At 40.9% G+C, this 25,523-nt stretch overlaps 1 protein-coding gene across 33 annotated transcripts in view; it reads right to left on the bottom strand.

The window, feature by feature from the left end:
- Positions 1 to 6,821: 6,821 nt before the first annotated feature.
- Positions 6,822 to 25,523, bottom strand: part of SAP130 (Sin3A associated protein 130) — an 80,048-nt gene continuing 61,346 nt past the window's right edge. For 20 of the 33 annotated variants that reach the window (XM_070579487.1, XM_070579488.1, XM_070579504.1 and 17 more), the window contains 6 exons: positions 22,767 to 23,122; positions 20,784 to 21,032; positions 20,482 to 20,607; positions 9,231 to 9,334; positions 7,997 to 8,110; positions 6,822 to 7,761 (listed from right to left, as the gene is read on the bottom strand). In XM_070579487.1, the coding sequence (XP_070435588.1) occupies positions 7,603 to 7,761; positions 7,997 to 8,110; positions 9,231 to 9,334; positions 20,482 to 20,607; positions 20,784 to 21,032; positions 22,767 to 23,122 (1,108 nt within the window). In that variant the 3' untranslated portion in view covers positions 6,822 to 7,602. The remainder of the gene's footprint in view (positions 7,762 to 7,996; positions 8,111 to 9,230; positions 9,335 to 20,481; positions 20,608 to 20,783; positions 21,033 to 22,766; positions 23,123 to 25,523) is intronic. The other 13 variants (XM_070579489.1, XM_070579492.1, XM_070579506.1 and 10 more) reach the window with 1 other exon arrangement.

The following is a 25,523-nucleotide window of genomic DNA, read 5'->3' as shown; positions in this document are numbered from 1 at the left end:
ATGTTTGCATAATACTGTGAATGCAATTAATGCCACGGAATTGTTACTTCAAATGGTTAAAATGGCAAATTTCATGTTATATGTTTTTTTTACTACAATTAAAAAATTAATTATATATCAAAAACCATTGAAATGGATGAACTATATGGTATGTGAATCATATTTCAGTCAAACTCTTTCAAAATAAATAAATAATAAATATAATATTTAAAAAATCAATTGTATACACAGTAGCAATGAGGAAACAAAAAATGAAATTACGAAAGCCGTTCCATTTACAGTAGTATCAAAATAATAAAAGTTACAAATGAATTTAGCAAATGAAAAACTTCTACTCTGAATACTATAGAATACTGTTGAAAGAAATTAAATGAGTAGTAAATCAATGGAAAGACAATCCACGTTCATAGATCAGGAGACTTAGTAAAGCGGCGAAATTTCCAGTTTAGCTACAGATTCAACAGAACACCTACCAAAATCCAGAGGGCTTCTTGCAGAAACTGACAGGCTGATTCACCTGGAAATTCAAGGTACCCAGAACAACCTTGAAAAAGAGTAACAAAATGCAGAACTCACACTTCCCAGTTTTAAAGCTTACCACAAAGTTTCAGTAAACAAGACGGTGTGGTAGTAGCCTAAGGCTAGACACACAGACCAACGGAACAGAACTGAGGGTCCAGACACAAGCCTTCACATATACAACGAACTTCTCTGTGACAAATGGCCAGGACAATTCACTGGTGAAGGAACCGTCTTTTCAACAAACGATGATGGGACAACTGGCCAGCCACATGCAGAAGAAGAAAGTTGGACACCTTTCTTCACATCAGACGCAAAAATTAACTCAAAATGGATTAAACTCCTAAGTGGGAGTAACAGTACAGACAGGGTACAGGGCCTGTTTGGGGACAAGGAAAATATTCTAAAAGATACAGTAAAAGTCATTGAATTGTACAGTTCAATAGGCGAAGTGTATGTTATGTGAATCATATCTCAATACATCTGTTTAAAAAATGTGATGAAAGATTATCATTACTGATCCCACAGACACGAAAAATATAAGAAAGGAATACTGTGAACAACTCTATGCCCACGAATTTAATAACTTACATGAAACGGTCCAAATCCTTGAAAGACAGAAACTACCAAAGCTCACACAAGGAGAGAGAGACAATCTGAACAGACCTGTAGCTATTTTAAAAACTGACTCAACAATTAATAATTTTCCACAAAAGAAGCACCAAGTCCAGATGTTTTCACTACTGTATTTGAGCAACCATTTAAGGAAGAAATTATACCAATTCTCTATAATCCCCTCCAGAAAACAGAAGCAGAGAGAACAGTTGCCAGCATCATTCTACGTGGCCAGCATTACCTGAAACCAGACAAAAGCAAGTACAAGAAAGAGAGCACAGAACAGTCTCTCTCATGAACACAGACGCAACTAAATACTGGCAAGTTGAACCTAAGAATGCAGAAAGAACTGTTGTTCTGGGTATGCCAGTTGGACTGGCCTCTTCAATAAAAAAACATCAATCGATGTGACCTACCACATCAACACGCCAAAGACGAAAGCTCATACCATCATATGTGATGCAGAAAAGCACACAACAAAAACTACCATCCATTCTACGAGGGAAAATTCTCAGTAAACTAGGAATGGAGGATAGGGTTGGCCCCTTGGCCTAGTGGTTAAGTTTGGCATGCTCTGCTTTGGCGGCCTGGGTTCAGTTTCTGGGCGTGGACCTACACCACTCACTGGCAGCCACATTGTGCTGGTGACCCACATACAAAATAGAGGAAGATGGGCACAGATGTTAGCTCATGGCAAACCTTCTTCAAGCAAAAAGAGGAAGATTGGCAATGGATATTAGCTCAGTGAATCTTCCTCAGCAAAAAAAGAAAAAAGAAAAAAGGAATAGAGAACTTTCTCAACTTGATAAAGAACATCTACATAAAAACCTACAGGTAGCATCATACTTAGGGGTGAGAAACTGAACACTTTACCCCTAAGATTGGGATCAAGGAAAGGATATCCTTTGTTACCACTCCTATTTAACATCTTACTAGAAGTCTTATCTAGTGCAGTAAAACAGGAAAAGGAAATGAAACCTATACAAATTTGGAAAGAAGAAATAAAACTGTATTGTTTACAGATGGCATTATTAAGTAGAAATTCCCAAAGAATGGACAAAAAAGCTTCTGTGAATATAGGAATATCACAGCATACAATGTTAATGGTATATAAATGTTGACAGCTTTCCCATATACCACCAGCGAACAATTAGAATTTGAAGTAAAAAGCACAGTACTATTTACAATTGCACACAGAAAATGAAATACTTAGGCATAAATCTATTAAAATATGTACAGGATGTATGAGGAAAACTACAAAAGAAATCACAGATCTAAATAAATGGAGAGTCCATGTTCATGGGCTAGAACAGTCAACATTATTAAGACGTCAATTCTTTCCCAACTTGATCTATAGATTCTATGTAATCCTAATCCAAAGTCCAGCAAGCTATTTTGTAAATATTAACAGATTCTAGTATTTATATGAAAAGACAAAAGACTCAGAGCAGCCAACACAATAGTGAAGACTAAAGTTGGAGAACTGATACTGTTCAAGACCTACTATAAAGCTATAGTACTCAAATGACAGTGGGGTCGGCGAACGAAGAAACAAGTAGATTAATGGAACAGAAGGGAAAGCCCAGAAATAGACTCACAAAGTATAGTCAACCGATCTCTGACAAAGGAGCAACGACAACGAAATGTAGAAAGGACAGTCTTTTCAACAAATGGTGCCGGGATGACTGGACATCCAGATGCAAAAAAAGAAAAATCTTTACACTGACCTTACAACTTTCACAAAAATTATTCCAAAATGAATCATCATAGACCTAAATGTAAAACACAGAACTATAAAACTCCTAAAACAAAATATAGGAGGAAATCTAGGTTACCTTGGGTTTGGCAATGAGGTTTTAGATATACCCAAAAGCACAATTTGCGAAAGAAAAACTGATGTTGTACTTTACTAAAATTAAAAACTTTTCCTCAAAAGGCACTATTGGGGCAGGGCCGGCCCAGTGGTGCAGTGGTTAAGTGCGCACGTTCCGCTTCGGCGGCCTGGGGTTCGCCGGTTCGGATCCCGTGTGCAGACATGGCACCGCTTGGCAAGCCATGCTATGGTAGTCATCCCACATATAAAGTAGAGGAAGATGGGCATGGATGGTAGCTCAGGGCCAGTCTTCCTCAGCAAAAAGAGGAGGATTGGCAGCAGTTAGCTCAGGGCTAATCTTCCTCAAAAAAAAAAAAAAAAGGCACTATTAAGTTAAGTAAATGGAAAGATAAGCCACAGATTGCAAGAAAATATTTGCAAAATGCATATATGAAAAAGGACTGGTATCCAAAATACTCAAAGAACTCTTAAAACTCAATCAGAAAACAACCAACCTAATTAAAATATGGGCAAAGATGTGAATAGAAATTTCATCAAAAACATATAAAGATGGCAAATGAGCATATGAAAAAATGCTCAACATCTTATGTCATTAGGGGAGGGCAAATGAAAACAATGAGATACCATTACACACCCATTAGAATGGCTAAAGTCCAAAACACTGACAACGCTGACCGCTGGTGAGGATGTGGAGCAACGGGAACTCTCACCCATTGCTGGGGGGGTGTGAAATGGTGCAGCCACTTTGGAGGACAGCTGGGCAGTTTCTTACAAAACTAAACATAGTTTTACCTTATGACCTAGCAATCACACTCTTAGGTTTTCAGCCACTGATTTGAAAATATATTTTCAGACAAGAACTTGCATGCAAATGTTTATAGGAGCTTTATTCATAATAGTCAAAAACTGGAAGATGATGTCCTTCAATAGAGAAATGGATAATCAAATGATTGTATATTCACACAATTGAATACCACTCAGCAGGAAAAGGAAACAACTTACAATACACACAACAAATGGATGGATCTCAAAGTACGTTGAGCAAAAAAGCCAGATACAAATAACTATGTACTATATGATCCCATTTGCATGAAGTTCAAAAACAGACAAAACTCATCTGTGAAGACAGGCAGCAGACGGGAGCCTCTGTCGGGGTGGGCAGGGCGCGTGGACCACACAGGAGTGCTCTTCCTGGGGTCACGGCGATGCATGCAGCTTCGTGCCGAGGTTAGCCACGGGGGACTCTGTTTGTCAAAACACATAAAACTGCAAATTTAAGATTTGGTATTTTAGTCTATGTAATTACATCACAAGAAAATTGGTTATTTGAAAAAAAAAAAGTCAAGATAGTGGTTATTTTGGGGGGAGGTAGAGGCCATGACTGGGGTGGAACAGTTGTGGGGTTTCTGAGGTGACTGGCAAAGTTCTGTTTCTTACTCCGGGGGATAATTTCAAAGTTGTTCTTCTCTTATGAATTTATGAAACTAGCCATTTGTTTCATGTAGTTTTCTGTATCTGTGCTGTATTTTACAATCAAAAAGAAAAAATACATCCTTTCAAAGGTGTCCATTTCATCACAAGTTGGGTTGGACTAAATAACCTCTAAACTTTTAAACTCTAAAATTTTGTGATTCTGTAATTCTTATCATGATAAAAATCACTGAAAATGAAAATACTATAAGGCATTTTCTATTTAATGATCTTTTGAAACATCCAGTTTTTAAAAAACAATATGAAAGATTTTCTAGATCAAGTAGATGGGTTAAAACTTTTTTTCCACATTCACGTTTCTTTGAACTACTGTAAAGAACAGAAGCCAAATCCAAGTCTTAACCTCAAATATATTTCCAATTCTTTCTAATCTTTAAGTATGTGAATGATAGTTTTCTGGACCAAGAGCCACTTGGTCTCTGGACTTCTCAGCACTGTCTCCTGGTCATAAACCCCTGGAAAGCACAACTAACAGAAAATCACCAATCGAAAAGCTGTGCACAATTATATGTCTATGCAAAGAACAGAAGTGCACAAAACAGGCGTATCTGTGGTAACCCAAACCTGCTAACAACTCAGATGTCTTTGCATGGGTGAAGGGAGAAAGAGCTTGGGGGCTGTCCGCACAATGGACCACTTGCAACTCAAGAATCAACAGCAATAAGCTATGGAAACAAGCCACATGAATCAGTCTCAGCATAAGTTTCCATTATGCTGAGTAAAAGCAGCCAGACTCTTTCCCATAGAGAACAGACTCTATGATTCATTCACATAAAATTCCAGAAAATGCAAACTAATCTAGGGGGACAGAAAGCAGATGAACGTTTGCCTGGTGATGGGGAGGCAGGTGGGGTGAGGTGAGGAATCAGAGAGGCCCAAGGAGACTTTTGCGTCTGGTAGGTACATTCACCACCTTGATTGTGGCGCTGGTTTCACAGATGTACGCATAGGTCAAATCTTGTCAAATTATATACATTAAAATGTTCACTTTATGTCAATTAGTCCTCAATAAAGCTGTTATTTTGTTTTGTTTTGTTTGGTGAGGAAGATTGGCCCTGAGGTAACATGTTTCCAATCTTCCTCTTTTTGCTTGAGGAAGACTGTTGCTGAGCTACCATCTGTGCCCATCTTGCTCTATTTTGTATGCGGGATGCTGCCACAGCATGGCTTGACAAGCGATGCGTAGGTCTTCGCCCAGGATCTGAACCCACATACCCCAGGGCTGCCGAAGCGCAGCGCATGAACTTAACCTCTACACAACTGGGCTGGCCCATCAATAAAGCTGTTTTTAAATGACATTATGTACATGGACAAGCTTCATGCCCCCTGACTGGACTGTCCTCAGAAAGTGAGGGAAAACTGAAAACACTATTGTTCTAACCTGCACTGACACCAACGCTTGCACTGACAAGCTTCCTTTGACCAGGGTTATCTAAGTTTTGTTTAAATGGAGGTGATGCTACCTTTAGAGAGAACAGGTCTGTAATGCAGTCCCAAATACCTGAATCTTGTCCTTCACTAGCCAGCACACCACATGAGATCACTGGGGCAACATGCACAGATGAGAAACTGAGACAAAGAAACATCGTTCTGGCACAGTCACACTACACTGGCGCCTGGTTAACAATCAGTAACATTTTTTAAAGTTGGCTCCCCATCCCAGGGAAGCACTAGCAAAACAGTCTCGATTGCTCCGAGGACTTCTTAAGCCCAGGCTATGCAGGCTTAACTGGAGGAAGGCCAAAAGCCTGCTGGGCTTCTTTCTTCCCCAGTCCTATACTAGATGAGAGCTCCATTCTGACTCAAGAAAGGTTGTCTCAGGCGAGCCAGTCCAGGGAGAGCCAGAGCGCAGGTCCTGAAGACCAGGTCCGAACTGGCATAGACTCCCTGTCCCAGATCTGTTCAGGTCAAGGAAAAGACAAGAGCTGGCAACTGGAAACATGTCTAGCTGCGAGGAGACTATCCAGTTAGAAGGGAGAGAGATGGCTACTTGTGCCTGCAGGACGCAAGGCTGGGCCACCTCGCCCTCCGGCTGGACCACAGGAAGCACGAGCAGCCTCGTGAAGAAAGCCCGCGCTCCAGGAAGCTCCACCCCTATGACTACAGTCTTGTCCTACAATTTGACCAATTGACATCTGCAACGGGATACAGTATACTTTTATATTTAAGATAACCAAGAACCAACAGACTTGACCGTTGTGACATATTCCAAGCACCTGGACAAGTGGAACTCTTCGCAAGGAGTAACGAAACTTTAACACGGCAGACTCAACAAAGTGTGGGAGACAGCAGCAGGGGAAGCACTCAAGCGACGGGCAGTACAGCACTGATTAACTTTATAGAAAGAGGCAAACTGCTCATGTACAAAACCTCTTTGAGTCCTTTATTAACGTTTGGAGATGTGCGGTACATGTAATTAACAGCATCACACCAGCTACAGAAGTACAGGTAACCAAGAATGTACTTCAGAACAAGGATCTTGGAGCAACTTAGCGTGTTGCTTGCTCTGAACCTCCACAGAAACCCAACTCTGACACACGCAGGACAGACAATACAACAATGTCACTTTGAAATGCTTCTTTAAAAAAAGGACAAGAATTGATAGTTCAAACCCTTTAAGTGTGAGATGTGGCAGGTCTCTCGGTGCCATGGCACTGCTGTAAAAGGCCAGCCTGGGCACTGGAAGGTCAGACAGAATAAGAACTGACTGGGGTGAGGGAAAGAAGTTTGATTTTCAGTGTAGAGAGATAAGAGATGGTCCGAGTGGAAACTTTCAGTCCAGGCTCAGCATGGGTCCTGCAGGAATCCATCAGATAAATACAGTTTATAAACCGGAAGGGTGAAAAATGCCAGCCATTCGTTTGTGTCACTGATTCCAGCTGGTGGACACTGATGCATCAGGAGTCATTTATGACACAGGAAGTTTACGAGGGGTACGCCTAAAGAAAGAAAGGGGCCACTGCAACACATCAGCTCTGATCCTTTTGTGCCACTGGATGCCACGGGTCCCTCTGCTTTCACGTGTGAATGAAGGAACGCTTCCTTTATCTCAATGTTCCACTTTGAAAATAACCAAAACCCTCCCCCCACCCCCACCATCATTCTTCATAAATTCTGTTTCCAAAGTCCTGATTCTTCTGGGTCTAAACTTTTTCTTTTCGCTTCAATTTGGACACCTTCTTGACAGTCCCGTTCTTGTTGAGAAGTTTCAGGACGCGGTCTTTGTGATCTAAAACCTTAAGCATGGAGTCTCTGGCCTCACTGATCTGATCCATCACAAGTTTACACCTCTGCATATTTCCCTGAAACAAAAGACAGGACAGCACCCATCAGCGATCCTAAAGACAACTGGCTTTCAAAGAACTTCTCACTTTGAGCTGAGGCCATTTTGAGGCTTTCATATAGAAAAGGTGTGTTAGTGTTTCTGGGTAAAGCAAGCTGAAGTAAAGGACAGGTTTCTACTAAAGACATCAGTGGACGAGGGAAGGGAGGGAGACCGCACAGTAAACCCCCTCAGAGGCGGCTCATCGTTCAAACCTGTATTAGCTCGTTTATTCGGTGAAGATCATCATCCGTTGCAGCTTTTTTCTTCGGGATAATCCCTTCCTGTAAGGTGGTCAGCCTTTCATAAACATCATGCTCCAGATTCGTCTGTAACACACAAGAGGGATGGCATCGTGACTTCAGAGATACTTTTCTTGGTCCACTTCAGGCAAATGAACCCACCTTGAAGCACGTTTGTAAACTGGTATAAAAGCCGTTTGGGTGACACAATCATTTCTCCCACTGACTAAGGCACTAAGGTGCAGTAAGGAGAACTGTTCAACAACTCACATTATGACTTGCCGTAACTCAGAGTCTAGCCTCAAGAGAACTTTTAAATATTTTGCCTTGAATTCACAATTCCTCTGAAAAACGAGCCTGCAAGTTTCACAGAAATATGCTTTTCTGCTAAGTACAAAAACTAGCCAAGGCATACATTTTTTTTAGATACTCATAATAGACAATGTTCTTCAGATCGGTGCTACGCCAAAGATGGGAAAACCTCATGAAGCTGTTGTTTTGATGGCCTCGCTGTCACCTCATTGGTGAAGGAAGGATTCCTGCCCTAGGGTTATGAAAATGGCTGAACTCACAACACCCACCAACACTGGACAGACAAGATCAACAGCGGTTTGCTAGTCAATATACTCACAGCCCAGCGGGAGAGGACATCGCACAGCATGCAGGGCCACACGGGCGTTGCACTCAGGAAAAGAGTGAACAAGCAGGGGCTGCAGGAGGCAGGCTTTGTAGTACCATGAGGGAGAGGTGCCCCTGATTCCCACGGGAGGACGTGATTGGCTTGTTTGGGTACTAAGGCACACTGGGAGAGAACTGAAACCCACTGCTCAGGGAGACGTGGGAACTGGGCCTGGTCTGTCACAAGGAGCAGAGAGGGGAGCAGGGGCTTACAGTTAGGCCATTTGAGGCTCCCCCTGCTTCAGATGTCACAGCAACACATAATACTGAACCTAACTCTAGGTCTGACATCACAGTTGTTCAATACATTTTGGTTCTGGGTACCGGAATTAAGATATGTTCAGATTATAGCTATGGAATAGATATGACAATTGGAACATTATACAGCACACACAAAAATTGTGCCATGACCCATGTTAACTGGGAATGTTTCAGGATTACTCAAAAGAAAACACTTGATGAACTCAGATGTCTCCAGCACCTGTTCCTCTCTTTAGCAGGACGTAACAACCACTCGCACTCCACCTACCAGCTGGAGTAACTGGGCAGCACAGAGATGGACTTTCCAGCCTTGGGCACGACAGGATACTCCTTTCTGATTAGCTATTTCCTGTAGCATAGCTTTCTTCTCCTCTGGAGCCATAAAAAAAAAAGACATATTTTTCTATTTTTACAAAACTAAAATCATTTGTGTTCAAGCAGCCTAAGTGCTACTATTTGATCAAGAATTTCTTAAAACATCTTCAAATAAATCTTCTGCATTTAAGTCATTAGGAATTGAGGTCACAATATGAATAAAAGCTCTTTTTGTCCACCCCAGAAGAATGCTTTAAAGACAAACTGATGATCTAGAGAATTCAAAAGAGAGAAAGTTAATATCATCTCTTAAAAGAGGGGAAATCGTCTTGAGTGGGTTGGAGCCTTGCTCATGTATAATGCTTGCAAGCATGCAGAGGGTTGAGCATGACGTCTTAGAAGCTCTTTGGTGTTATCTAGATCTTAGAGAAATCACATGGATCAAATTTGAATAACATTTAAATTTGGGTAGAAAAGTCCAGTAACTAGAATTGTAGTGAAATAAACATGAAATGTATCATCTGGAAAGGGGAGAGACAAACTAGGATTGAAGGGTACTTGTCAAAGGTGAGTAGAGCTTTATCTGTGAAGTTTTAATTACTGTTACTAGGACTTAAAATGTATTTACACATTATATAAATATTTAAAATTATTTTAGGGCTGGCCCCGTGGCTGAGTGGTTAAGTTCGCGCACTCCGCTGCAGGCAGCCCAGTGTTTCGTTGGTTCGAATCCTGGGCGCGGACAGGGCACTGCTCATCAAGCCATGCTGAGGCAGCGTCCCACATGCCACAACTAGAAGGACCCACAACAAAGAATATACAACTATGTACTGGGGGGCTTTGGGGAGAAAAAGGAAAAATAAAATCTTTAAAATTATTTTAAAACATTAAAAGTTTTTATTTTAAAAATTAATCTTGAGGGGCTGGCCCCGTGGCCGAGTGGTTAAGTTCGTGCGCTCTGCTGCAGGCAGCCCAGTGTTTCGTTGGTTTGAATCCTGGGTGCGGACATGGCACTGCTCATCAAACCACGCTGAGGCAGCGTCCCACATGCCACAACTAGAAGGACCCACAACGAAGAATATACAACTATGTACTGGGGGGCTTTGGGGAGAAAAAGGAAAAAAATAAAATCTAAAAAAAAAAAAAAAAATTAATCTTGAAAACACTCTATCTATGTATTCATCAAAACCCATAGAATGTACAACACCAAGACTGAACCCTAATGTGAATCATGAGACTTGGGTCATAACGATGTGTCAGTCTACACAAATGCATCACTGTGGTGGGGGGTGCTGATAGTTGGGGAGGCTATGCATGTGTGGGTATGGGCGTATATGGGAAATCTCTGTACCTTCTGTTCAATTTTATTGTGAACCCAAAATTGCTCTAAGAAGTAAAGTTGACCAATTGAAAAAAACCCAAAACTCTATCCAATAGGCAAATATTAGCATGAATATGGTTAATTTTAAAAAATTTTTGAGATAATTGTAAAGATGCATGCAGTTGTAGGAAATAACACAGCGAGATTCCCTGTACTCTTTATTCAGTTTTCCCCAACGGCAACACCTTGCAAAACAAACAACACAAGTTGCAAAGATAGTACAGACACATACTTGATAAGGAACCTGTATCTAGAACATACGAAGGATTCTTACAACTCAATAATAAAAATAAAATCAATTAAAAAGGGAAAAGGATCCAAATAGACATTTCTCCAAAAAAGATAGACAAAAGGCCATTAAACACGTGAAGATGTTCAACATCATTAGGCATTAGCGAAATGCAAATCAAAATCATGAGGTACCACTTCACACCCACTAGGACGCTATAATCAAAAAGACAGACGGCAAGTGTTGGTGAGGGTGTGAAGAAATCAGGCATTGCTGGTGGGAAAGTAAAAAGTATTCACTTTGGAAAACAGTCTGGCAGTTCCTCAAATACTAAATACAGAGTTACCAAACAACCCAGAAATCATTCCTGGGTATATATCCCAGAGAAACGAAAACAGTATCTACACAAAAACGTGTGCACAAATGTTCACAGTACCATTATTCACGATAATCCCAAAGTGGAAACTCAAATGCCCATCAAGTGATGAATGGATAAGTAAAATGTAGCATATTCATAAAATAGAATATTATTTGGCAAGAAAAAGGAATGAAATACTGATACATACTACAACACGGGTGAATCTTGAAACATTATGCTAAGTGAAATAAGCCAGTCATAGAACACTGCGTATGATACAATTCCATTCATACAAAATGTCCAGCAGTGGGAAATGCATAGAGATGGAAAGTAGACCAGAGGTTGCCCAGGGTTGGGGGCATACGGAGGAGTGAACATAGCAGGATTGGGGATGATGGCTAACAGGTGTGGAGTTTCTTATTGGAGCAATGAAAATGTTTTAAAATTAACTGTAGTGATGGATGCACAACTCCGTGAATCTACTAAAAATCACTAAATTGTACATTTTAATAGGCGAATTGTATGCTACATGAATTAATTTCAATAAAGGCATATTAAAAAAAAGATAGTGAAGAGAAGTTAAGCGTTTCCCTTCACCTGCTTTCCCCCAGTGGTACATCTTATATAACCACACTACAGCATCAAACCCAGGAAAGCACCATTGATGCAAAGTGTGAGTGCAGTTCTCTTGTCACTGTGTCACACGTGTAGAGTCATGTGACCCCCACCACAACTGAGATTCAGAACTATTCCATCACTACAAACATCCCTCTTCTGTTTCTACACCTCTCTGGTCACACCACCCCTCCCCACCATTAACTCCTAGCACGCTCTATCCGTGTAATCACGGATAACACCCAGCGGGAGGACTTTCTTCCCAGGAGGAGCAGGACAGCAGCATTTCTCACCCTGCTTCCCACTACCTATTGCTGAGGCTAAGTCCCAAGTAAGTACAGTTGAGATGTGGGGGCTCCCTTTTTCTGTTCAACCCCCGCTCATGGAACGGAGACTGTACCCTAGGCAAGGCATGCTGGGAATACTGCAGGCCCAGGGAGCCCTTCTCCCAGCTTGTGAATTGTGGTTTCACGCTACGAGAGACAAGCCAAGCGGACCCCAGGCTGCTCACTCCTCTTTGCCTCCATTGAGCACTCACCTCCCAGAGCAGGGTGTTACTCAGAGAGAGTGCCACTGTCCCCAACCCTACCTCTAGAATCCTAGACTCAGATTCTGCCAGGCATGGGGTGGGTGGAGAAAGAGGCCATACAATAGGTAGCTTCTATGTGAAGTTCAAACACACAGGTGCTCCCAAATAGTGGAGGTTGTAGTGAAAGGCAACCGGGAGGAAATCTGTAGATCTAGCGAAGATACAGCCTAGACTGTGGCCTGGTCAGCTTACAGGAGGGAACAAAGACTAAGATAGCTGGGAGAAGCCCTCATGGGGAAAGAACAAATATCAAATACTGACTTCAGAAACTATTCTGGCAAGGAGCTACAATTTGACTAGTTTGTGGAGGAATTTAACTTATATTCCAGGGAAAATTCCAGAACTGTGCTATAGTAGAGCAAAGAGCAAGAATTAGTGGGGTTTATCAGCCAAGTGTGGTCAGGGACAGTGGGAGAGGGCCCCGGCCACTGCCACTGTCAACCCAGGAAGACCATGGGTGTACCCAAAGCTGTGTGCCCCTGAGCTGTAACACCAGAGGCTGAACCCCTCGTAGTGGTGCTATGGGGGGAGGTGATTACATGCCACTCAAATAATCCAGCCAGTCACTCAACATACAAACAAGCAAATAACAACAACAAGCCCCGGGGGAGTGGGAGACCAGTATCCAGAGGTGCTTCAATATGTTATCTAAGTTTATCTAACTTGTCCAGTATCCAACAAAAAATCATGAGGTATGCAAAGAAACAAGAATGAATGACCCATATATGGGGGAACAAAAGCAAGCAACAAACTGCTTGTGAGAGTGGCAAGAGGTCAGATTTATCAGAAAAAGACCTCAAAGTGGCCACAATAAATAAATTCACAGGGGCCGGCCCCGTGGCCGAGTGGTTAAGTTCACGCGCTCCACTGCAGGCGGCCCAGTGTTTCGTCAGTTTGAATCCTGGGCGTGGACATGGCACTGTTCATCAGGTCACGCTGAGGCGGCATCCCACATGCCACAACTAGAAGGACCCACAGCTGAGAATGTACAGCTATGTACCGGGGGGCTTTGGGGAGAAAAAGGAAAAAAAATAAAATCTTTAAATAAATTCACAGAATGAAAGGAAAGTATGAGGGAAGAAATAATGGAAGGTATGATCTCATGTCACATTTAATAGAGAATATGAAAAAAAAGAGATAGAAATCACACACATATATAAAAAAGAAGCAAACGGAAAGTTTGCAGTTGAAAAGTATAATAAATGAAATTTTAAAAATTCACTAGAGGGGCTCAACAGTAGATCTGAACTGGTACAAGAAAATTAGTAAATCTGAAGACAGATATGCAAGCTGAAGAACTGAGAGAAAGAAGAATGAAGAAACATGAACAAGGCCTCCGAACAAACGGAAGAAAAATGAACAAACGCCATTACGAGTACCAACATGCATGCAATGGGATTACCAGGAGGAAGGCGAAGAAGAAAGAGTCAAAGAAAAAACGGCTGAAAACTTCTCAAATTTATTGAAAAACAATAACCTATACATCTAGGAAGCTCAAGGAACTCCAAATATGATAAATGCAAAGACACCCAGAAACAGACACAACACAGGAAAAATGTTGAAAGTCAAAGTTGAGAAAATCTTCAAAGAAGCAAGAGGAAAGACCGACACATCATTCACAAGACAACCCTCAGGAAATCACCAGCGGACTTCTCAGGAGCAACAGTGCAGGCCAGGAGGCAGTGGGCTAACACAACTCAAGTGCTCAATGACCTAGTTTCTCTACATCCTCACTAGCATTTAGCATTATCAGTATTTTTTATTTCAGTTGTTTTGATAGGTTTATTTCAGTTGTTTGACATCTCAATTTAAGTTTCTCTACTGACTAGTGATGTTGAAAATTTAAAACTTTTTCTTATTGTTTTCTGTTCCAGGATCCAATCAACATACCATGTTACATTTACTCGTCATGTCTCCTTAGACTCCTCTTGGCTTGATGATTTCTCAGACTTTCCTTGCTTCTGATGAGCTTGACAGTTGTGAAGAGTACCAGTTCAAGTATTTTGTAGGATACTCTTCTATTTGGATTTGGCTGATGTTTTTCTTAGGAATAGACTGTGGTTTTGGCTTTTTGAGAGACAGAGAGAAGTACCTTCGACATTGCAGCCTACAAAGGGTACACACTATAACACGATGTGCCACTGCTGTTACTGACCTCAATCAGCTGGCTGAGGCGGGGTTTGTCAGGCGTCTCCACTGTAATGTCACCCTTCCCTCACCCTCTTCACTCTGCAACGAAGTCTCTGTGAGCAGCCCACACTGAAGGACCAGGATTTATGTTCCCTTGAACATCTTCTCTTGTGCTTGCCAGCTGTATATTCTCTTTGGTGAAATACTTCTTCATGCCTTTGTCCGTTTTCTAATTGGATTACTGTTTTATTCACTGTTAAGTATTGAGAGTTTCTAATATTTATTCTCCATCTGAGTCCTTTATGAAATATGTGGTTTGATAATATTTCCTCCTGGTCTACAGCTTGTCTTTTCATCCTCCTAACATGGTCTTTCACAGATAAAAAGTTTTTATAAAGTCCAATTTATTGACATTTTTTCTTTTATAGATGGTGTTTTTGGTGTCAGTCAGAACTGTCCACCATGCCCTAGGTCCTGAAGACTTTCTCCTAGGTTTTTTCCTAAAAGTTTTATATTTCACATTCAAATCTATTATCCATTTCGAGAATTTTTGTATAAGGTGTGACGATTAGGTCAAGGTTCTTTTTTTTTTTTGAGATTTATGGATGTCCAGCAGCACCACTTGATAAAACCACTCTCCTTCCTCCATTGAACTGCTTTTGCATTTTGGTCAAAAATCAGTTGAGCATATTTGTACGGGTGTATTTCTGCATTTTCTATTCCAGTCATCCATATATCCATCCTTCTGCAAATACCACACTGTTCTTACTGCAGCCAAATCGCTGGCTTTAAAACTAGTAAGAATGATTTCTCTTGCTTTTCAAGATTTTAGCTATTCTAGTTCCTGTGCCTTTCCATAGAAAGTTTTGAATAAGTTTTACTATGTCTACAAAAACCTTTCTGTGATTTTGGTAGGAACTGTAAAAGTATCGATCGATCTAGGGAGAACTGACATCTCTATGTTGCGTTTTCTACCATGAACATTGTATGTCTCTTCACTTATTTAGATCTTTCATTACTTTCATCAGCATTTTTCAGTTTTCCGCTAACATGTCCTGTACATGTTTTGCTAGATTTATACCTCTGTTTGTGATTTTGGAGGGAACAACTACTTAAGGTATTATGTTTTCAACATCACTTTCCACAAATTCATTCCAAGTACCCAATATTACAATTGATTTTTGTGGGTTGATATATCCTGTGACCTTGCTGAACTCATTTACAAGTTCTAGGAGTTTTCTCATAGAATCCTTGAGACTCTCTATGTAGACTAGCATGTCACCTGCAAATAGAGACAATTTTATTTATTCCTTTCCAACTTGTACAGCTTTTTATCTCCTTTTCTGGCCTTGTGGTGTGGCTAGAACTTGCAGTTCCATGTTGAGTAAGAGTGGTAAGAGAGGACAGCCTTGTCTCTTTGCTAATCTCAGGTAGAAAGCAATCAGTCTTTCACCATTAAGCATAACATCAGCTTTGGGTTTTTTGTAGACTTTTTATCAAGTTGAGGAAGTCTTCCTCTTTTCCATTTTTGAGAGTTCTTAATCAAAAAGTGTTGAATTTTGCCAAATGACTTTTCTGTATCAACTGATATGATCATGTGAATTTTCTTCTTTAGTTTTTGTTGTGGGTTAAATTATGTCCCTCTAAATGTTTCCCCCACTGTGAATGTGGTCTTAGTTGGAAGTAGGGTCTTTGCTGATGTAACCAAGTTAAGAAGAGGTCGTATGGAATTAACGTAAGCTCTAAATCCAACGACTGGTATCTTATAAGCAGGGAGAGAGAGAGTCAAGACACACTCGATGTGGAGGTGGAGGCAGAAACTGGAGTGATGCAGTTGCAAACCAAACACTACCAAGGATTGTCAGCAACCACAAGAAGCTATAGAGACAAGGAAGCATTCTCTTCCAAGGCCTTCAGAGAGTATGAGCATGCTGATACCTAGATTTTGGACTTCTAGCCTCCAGAACTATGAGAGAATACATTTCTGTTATCTTAGGCCATCCAGTTTGTGGTACTTCATTATGGCAGCTCTAGGAAATAGAGCCTGTTCATAATGGTGGATTACAGTGATTTTCAAATGTTGAACCAGCCTTGCATAGCTGTAACAAATCCCACTTGATCAAGGTGTAAAATTCTATTTACATATTGCTGGATTCAATTTGCTAACATTTTATTAAGGATTTTTGCATCTATATTCAGGAGAAATATTGATCTGTAGTTTTCCATATTTGTACTCTGTTTGTCTGGTTTTTCTATCAGGGAAATAGTGGCTTCATAAAACAAATTTGGAAGTGTTCCCTCCTGTGTTTGGAAGAGACTGTGGGGAACTGGTGTTGATTCTTTTTGAAATGTTGGGCAGAATTTCCCAGTTAAAGTATCTGAGCCTAGAGACTTATGTTTGGAAGCTTTTAAACTATGGATTCAACCTATTCAATAGTTATACAACTATTTAGATTGTCTACTTGTTTCTGGTTGAGCTTTGGTAGTTCGTAGTTTTCAAAGAGTTAGTCCATTTCACCAAAGTGGTTTACTTTATGAGCATAAAGTTTGTTTTTTTTGAGGAAGATCAGCCCTGAGCTAACTGCTGCCAATCCTCCTCTTTTTGCTGAGGAAGACTGGCCCTGAGCTAACATCAGTGCCCATCTTCCTCTACTTTATATGTGGGACGCCTACCACAGCATGGCGCGCCAAGTGGTGCCATGTCTGCACCCGGGATCCAAACTGGCAAATCCCGGACCGCCGAAGCAGAATGTGCGAACTTAACTGCTGCACCACTGGCGGGCCCCAGTATAAAGTTTTTAATAGTATTTCTTTATTATTTATTTAAAAACAATAGTTTATTTACTTACTTTTGGTGAGGAAGATGGACCCTGAGCTAACATCCATGCCAATCTTCCTTTGTTTTGCTTGAGGAAGACTGGCCCTGAGCTAACATCTGTGCCAGTTTTCCTCAATTTTGTATGTGGGTTGCTGTCACAGCATGACCTGAGAGCGGTGTGTAGGTCCACGCCCAGGATCTGAACTTACGAACCCCAGGCTGTTGAAGTCACGTGCGCAAACTTAACCACTACGCCACCAGGCAGGCCCCCTCACAGTATTTTTTTTTTTTTGAGGAAGATTAGCCCTGAGCTAACAGTGCTGCCAATCCTCCTCTTTTTGCTGAGGAAGACTGGCCCTGAGCTAACATCTGTGCCCATCTTCCTCTACTTTATACATGGGACGCCTGCCACAGCATGGCTTGACAACCGGTGCCATGTCCGCACCCGGGATCTGAACCAGAAAACCCTGGGCCACCAAAGCGCAATGTGTGAACTTAACTGCTGCACCACTGGGCTGGCCTTCATAGTATTTCTTTACTATGCTTTTAATGGCTGCACAATTTGTACTTTTTCATTTTTGATATTCATGATTTATGTCTTCTTTTATTTTTTTCTTCTTGCCTGAGATTTTTACTGATTTTTTCCCCAAAGAACCAGCTTTTTGTTTCATTGATTTTGTTATTTCCCTGTTTTCAATTTCACTGATTTCTGATATCTTTACTATTTTCCTTCCTTGAATTTGCTTTATGTTGCTGGTTTTCTAGTTTTTTTTTTCTTTTGGTGAGGAAGATTGCCAATCTTTCTCTATTTTGTATGTGGGGTGCCACCACAGCATGGCTTGATGAGCAGTGTGTAGGTCTGTGACCCGGGTCTGAACCTGTGAACCCTGGACCACCGAAGCAGAGCACACAAACTTAACCACTACGCCACTGGGCCACCTCCTTTTTCTAGTTTTACTGATGTAGAAACTTTGATTGAGATATTTCCCCTTTCCTGTTATAAGCATTTAGTGCTATAAATTTCCCTGTTGGCACTGCCTTCTTTAGTTTCTTCCCACATATTTTGACATATGTTTTATTTTCATTCAGTTTTATGTATTTTTAAAAAATTTCCTTTGAGATTTCCTCTTTGACCCATTACTCAGAAGTGTGTTGGTTAATTTCCATGGTTTGGAGGTTTTTCTGTTATTTTTCTGTTATTGGCTTCCAGTTTGATTCCATTACGGTCAATGAAGATATTCTAGATGATTTCAATTCTCTTAAATTTGTTGTGGCTTGTTTTACGATCCAGGACACAGTCTATCTTTGTATGTTCTGTGGGCACTTGAAAGAATATGCATTCTGCTGCCATCTGGGTGTTCTCTAAGTGTCTGCTAGATGCGGTTGGTTTGTGGTCTCAGTCCTTCTACATCCTGGTCGATTTTCTGTCGGCTCTACCGACTGCTGAGAGTGGGGGTCGAAGTTCTCACTGTAACTGCTCGTTTGCCTGTTTCTCCTTTCAGCTCTACTGTTTTAGTTTCATATATTCTGAAGCTTCTGGTTTTTGTTGCCTACAGTGTTTTTCATTAGTATGTAAAGTCCTTCTATCTCAAATTTTCTTTCTTTTTAAGTCTACTTTGATATTAATAGAGCCACTCTTGTTTTCTGATTAATTTCACATTGCATTTATTTTTCCATCCTTTTACTGTCAGTCTACGTAAGTCATTGTATCTGAAGTGAGCTGCTTATAGACAGAATGTAGTTGGACCTTTTTTCCATCCACTCTGCCAATTGGTGTTTTAATTGGTACACAGAGACTATTTACATTTAAGGTAATTACCGATATCAAAGGCTAAAGCTGCCATGTTATTATTTGTTTCTTGTGCTTCTTGTTGCTGTTTCTCTTTTCTTTCCTTTCTGTGAATTACCTGACCAATTTTTGGTATTCCATCTTCATTTATTTATATGAATATGATCTTAAAGCTTAGGCAAAGCAGTTGAATAAAGTTTAACAGTCAAGAGACCTGGAGCAAAGGAGGTGACTGGTATGTACATATCCAAATAGAAGATCGAGGAATCCTCAATATTTTCAGCTGTCAAATTACCTTCCTTGAGATAGTTTTTGAAGAGTGAGTCCCAATAAGCAATAAGAATCTTTTAGTATGGCTTAAAATGTTACCAGGCAAATTTTTAAATCTATTACTACCATGATGTGGAATTCTTGTGGTATGAAAAGACGTTTAGTGGCCTGTATCCTGTTCTTACTGAAGGCCAACACTCTCTGCCCTTTGGAAATCTCACCCTCTTTCCAAACCTCAGGGCACCCTCATGAGGAAGAGTAACTGGAAGTGCAGCCCCCTCCATACTTCCATTGAGAGACTCACCTGTCAGGACCTTCACCCCTGCTCACAGACAGGAGTCAGTACCACCTAATCTTGACTCAGCTTGAGGTTTCTAAGAAACTCTCGGAGAAGCTTCCAAGTAGAAGTTATGTGGAGAAATGGGAAATGTGACCACGTCTCAGAAAACTTACACTTCTCTGTGCAATGATTATATTTGAGATTACTGACACAAAGTGTACCAGTAGAAATATTTGCAGATATTTGCAAAGTATGATCAGCCATTTTTATTTTATGTAAGCTTATTAAAATGTTATTCTCAAGTTCAACAACAAAAAACATTTATTGAGGGCTTGCCCTGGACCATTCCAAGAGCTTCACACACTCCTTTTCCAAAGGTCTTTTGGAAAATAAACTTCCTGGGGCTTACGATGCATGTGCATCTGAACATCCTAGGGACTACTGTAGACTGTCAAGTAACAACCTAGCACAGCACCTCCACAACTACTGTGGGGGCTAAGGAGGTCATCCTGTGACCACCTGGGGAGCTGGTAACACATGAACTTTACTAAAACCAATGTTATCACTTATTCATCAGATTGGGTTTCCAATAAAGTACACATAGCTTTCTGAGGCAAAGAATAATTATGTTTTTTTTGAAACTGGAAAATTGTGATTCTGTCTTTCCATTCTAGTATGATTGCAATATAGTCACGTGAAAGACCAATTTCATGCATTTATACTGGATGTTTCTGGGGAAACTAACCTTTGACCCGGACATCACTGTACCGCTGAAAGTGGTGGTAAGCAGCTTTCCAGGGGTTCCGGTAGTGACGCAGCAAAGTAATGGGAGGTCTTGGACGCACTGGGACATACCTCACACCTTCTTCATCTATTCCGAAGGGAAGAAAAAGACATTAAATAGCTGATTACATATTTTCAAGAATCCTACGGTACAATTCAAATAGTGAGCTGCAAGTGAAATGTGACTACGTATCAGCCTCGGGGGCGGATTCCTGTCTTGGGTGGAAAAGCTTCACATGACACAGTCAGCCCACGTGAGATTACCGATATACTCCTTAGGAGGAGACTTGCGCTTCTCAGCCTTCACCAAAAGACTCTTAGCAGTGGACTTCTCATCGTCAGTGCTGTTCGTCTCCATCATATCCCCTTCTTCTGTTGAAATCACGTGCTGTTGCTTTCGAGGCTTTTTCCGTGGGGAGGCACCAGGTGGCAGGTCACTTGTAGGCATGGACAGGTTGTTGGCCAGCAATGCAAGAGATGGAGACACGGTGTTGGTAGCCAGTGGAGGAACTGCTGTCACAGAGAAAGAGTGCACACTTGTACGAGAAACCAAACACAATGGAAAGCTCCACTTGATTTACACCAAGGAGAACAATTAAGACGACAGAAAAGAGAGCCTTCTTACGTGCTGAGCACTGTGTTAAGCACCCTAACGGCCGCAGAGGCTGCCAACTGCTTCCTAATACCCTGCAACTTCACCTTCCTTAGTACGAGGACCCTCACTTTTAGATGGCACATTGCCACTCAGCTGAAAGACTTTATTTACTAGCCTCCTTTCCCTTACCAGTTTGGCATGGCCATATGAAATGAAAACACAACTGTTTTGAAGCTCTTTTAAGAAGTTTCCTTAAGAAGGAAGGTGTGACCTTCTACTCTCTGTCTTTTCTGTGACCCTGGAACTCAGATGTGATAGCAGTTATCTTGAATCAAGAGCGTGGGAGTCAAATCCTAGGGGAGGTAGGAGCCTGGATCCCTGATGATTTTCTGGAGCTCACATACCACCCCTGGACCATCTTTGCTATTCTTTGGGCACACCCGGCATGCTCCTATTCTGAGAGCTTTTACACTTTGCTTTCTTGGCCTGGCATGCTCTTTTTGCAGATACTCTCCTGGCCAGCACTTCGTCTCTTTAACATCTCTCCTCAAAGATCACTTCCTCAGTGAGACTTTCCCTTTAAAACTCTGTTTAACATCACAGCTCCAGCCCTAACTTTCCCTTCTACTTGGTCCCTGCTTTACTGAACTGATTGTCACCCTTGCTAGAGTGTAAGCCACAAGAGGATGGAGACGTGCTTGTTCTGTACAAGACTACACCAGGAGTGCCTGGTGTGGAGTCCTACAGTTTGAGGGAGGATTACTGCCAGCTTCCTAGCAAAGAGAGGCAGGAAGAAATACCGAAGACAACAGTGCAGACGAACAGCAAAACTGAGAACATTTCATTTCCCCTCCAGGGTCATCTGTGGTATCTTTCAACGCAAGTGCTGAGGCTACATATGGGTACCAGAGAAGGTATTTCATGGCGTAACAAGTGACAATAAGTAAGCAAGCAAACAAATAAACAGCAGGTTTAAAATGTGCAGACAGAGCACCACCACATCTCTTTCTGAACAGACAGCATGGGAAATGGAGGCCTCCATGCTACAAGGGGAAGAGGAGAGCATGGGTAACTGGAGCAAAAAATGACCTGCTTTCCACTTTGGCTTTGTCAGTATTTTATAAATTTCATATACTGAAGGTTACTTTGTAGTCAGGAAAAACAAGTTTCCACAATAAATTATTAAAAAGAAAAATAAACAAAAAGAAAACCTCAAAAGTGACCTGCCTTTCACAAACTAGAAGTTTAGAGGTGAAAAGAGGAAGAAAAAGGGATAGTGAATAGTTTTAAGATTCTACTTGTCACATATAAGTTTATCAAAGGAGTATTTTCAACAACATAAATCTTATTTTATTGCATACTGAAGCAACAAAAATTGGCAAGGAACAAATGGTAAATCATCAGTAATTATCATAATCCATGATTTTCATAAGAAATAAAATTAATCATAACAAACTCGCAAAATGGTTTTAGTTTTCAAAAGAAGCTTAATGCTTTCTTCCACTTACTAAAAACTAATGTTATGCAAATTTAAAATGGGCAACAAGGAACCAGGCTTCCTGGCTGAGGTTCACACAACAGTGTGGACTCTGAGCGTCAGGGAGAGGGGAAGCAGCAACTGCCAATGAAGAGAGCTCTGCACGTGAGCTTACCAGACACTGGCCTCATGATGTCCATGGGCTCCACTTCCTCTTTAACTTTTATCTCAGGTACAGGAGGGCACAAAACAGAGGAGAGGCTGCCACCCCCAGCTGCTGACGGTGGAGGGGCGGCTGCAATGGTCGTGATGGGCGGAGGGATGGGAACTGCTCCAGGAATGGCTGAAAGGGCGGCCGCGGGTTGGGAGGGGGGACTAGCTGCTGCAATCATGGCTGGAATGGTTGGTGGAGGCTGCTGCGCAGTGGGAGGGACCGCAATGGTGGGCTGGTCATTCTGACTGGACACGGTCTCCATGGACACGGTGACTGGAGTGGCCATCGATACGTGCATTTCTGACTTAGGTTTGGCACTAGAACACAAACGCAAAGACGGTGTGGCAAACAAGAGCAAACAGCCTTAACCCGCACATCTCAGAGCATGGGTGTTGGTCCAATTCTTTTTGTACAACACCCAGCACAACTAAAATTCTATTCCTTGATTCTAAAAGTTGAACTTTCAGGAGCTTTTAAAGGGAATTCAATTGGAATAATATCCCCTCTTTGCTCCACTCCCACCAGGTTTTTATAAGCAGTAATAAAATTAACTTAAAAAACAAAACATTTTAAAGAAATTATTCAAATTCATGTCAATGAAAAGACAACCAATTTTCATTACATTAAGCATATTTTTTCTCCAAGAATTCCTTAATGCATGTTGTTTTAGGAGAATTCTGAAAATTACTGTTGTACACATTCTTCATATGTAGTTTCTTATAAACTTATTTCTTATAAAAGAGGAAACACACACACATGGTAAAGATCCAAAACAACGTGAACTTAAAATAATTTCTTTCCACTATCACACACAGCCCTCTCCCAGAGGCACCACTCTTATAACTTTCCAGTATATTTTACCAGAGACACTCCAGGCATCTAAAGTAGCTACAAATACAGTGTTCAAAAATGCATATCCTATTTTTTCAGTGTTATAAAAAGGATTCACTCATTTCACTACAAATTCTCTTTTACATTATTATTATTATTTTTGAGAAAGATTAGCCCTGAGCTAACTGCTGCCAATCCTCTTCTTTTTGCTGAGGAAGACTGGCCCTGAGCTAACATCTGTGCCCATCTTCCTCTACTTTATATGAGGGATGCCTACACAGCATGGCTTGCCAAGTGGTGCCAAGTCCGCACCCAGGATCCGAACCAGTGAACACTGAGCCGCCAAAGCGGCACATGTGAACTTAACTGCTGCGCCACCGGGCCAGCCCCTCTTTAACATTATTTTTATAAGTAAAATATTTCATTTAATAGCTGTAAAGGTTTACCTACTTATATTACTACTGCTGAAAATTCAGGATATCAAAAGCAACACAAAACAATAACCCTCAAATTCAAGGCCAAAAACAATTCGACCTTCATAGGCAAAAAATTCAACATTGACCTAAACTCACACCATATACAAAAATAAACTCAAAACATGACTCATAAATCTAAATGTAATATGTAAAATGATAAAACTTTTATGAGAAAATACAAAAGAAAACCCAGGATCAGGTGAAGTGTCCTCAGACACGATACCAAAAGTACAATCCATAGCAGAAAGGAATGATGATGTTTGCTAAAGACTATTTAAAGAGGTTGAAAAGACAAGGTGTAGATGGAAAAAAAACTACTGGTGAAACATTTATCTGACAGGATGAACCTGAGATGTCATGCTAAGTGAAATAAGCCAAAAGGACAAATACTGTATGCTTCTCCTTATACGAGGCCCCCAGAGTAGTCACACGCATTGAAGAAGAACGGCCATTCCCAGGGCTGGAGGGAGGGAACGTGGGGAGCTGTTGAGCAACGGGGATACAACCATAGTTTTGCAAGATGATAAAGATCTGGAGATCGGTTGCACAACAGTGTGAATATACCTAACACCACTGAAAGTACACTTAAGAGTGGTGAAGATGGTGTAAAAACAAAACAAAACAAAAACCCCACCTATCTGATAAAGGAATTATATTCAGAATATATAAAGGACTGTCAACTCAACACTAAGAAAGCATACAATCCCATTAGAAAATGGGCACAAGACGTGAATAGTAAACAGACACTTCACCAAAGAGAATACTCAGATGGCAAATAAGCACATGAAGAGATTTCAACACCATCAGCCATTAGAGACATGCAAATTTAAGCCTCAATCATATACCACCACATAGCTGTCAGAATGGTAAAAAGAAAAATCTAAAAATCTTACAAAGTACGGGAAGGATGTGGAGCGGCTAGATCTACAAGAAACTAGCACTAACAAATGAATTTCACACGGTTGTAGGATAAAAGGATCTCCCAGGTTGCCTGTGGGAATGTAAAAGGGTATGGCTACTCTGGAAAACAGGTTGGCAGTTTCCTCTCAAATTAAAAATATATGTACCATACAACTCAGCAACCGCACTCTTGAGATTTCTACCCTACAGAAATGAACATGTATGTCTACCAAGAAAGATGTACATGAATGTTCATAGCAGCTTTATTGCTAATAGCCCAAACTAGAAACGAGCCCAGTGCACTTCAATAAAGCAAACAGGATAAAGAAATTCTGGTACATCCATATGATGCAACATTACTCACCCACAAAGGAACAAACTACTGATACACACTACAACTCAGATGGATCTCAAAAGTACTACGTTGAGTGAAAATAAGCCAGTATAATTAGGCTATTGTATGCCAAATATATATATATAAAATAATTATGAGATTCCATTTACACATAAC

The sequence above is a fragment of the Equus przewalskii genome, chromosome 17 (assembly GCF_037783145.1).
Source record: "Equus przewalskii isolate Varuska chromosome 17, EquPr2, whole genome shotgun sequence".
NCBI classification, from domain to species: domain Eukaryota; kingdom Metazoa; phylum Chordata; class Mammalia; order Perissodactyla; family Equidae; genus Equus; species Equus przewalskii.
Note: the sequence above shows the minus strand (reverse complement) of the source record. Positions and strands in the feature narration are given on the sequence as shown.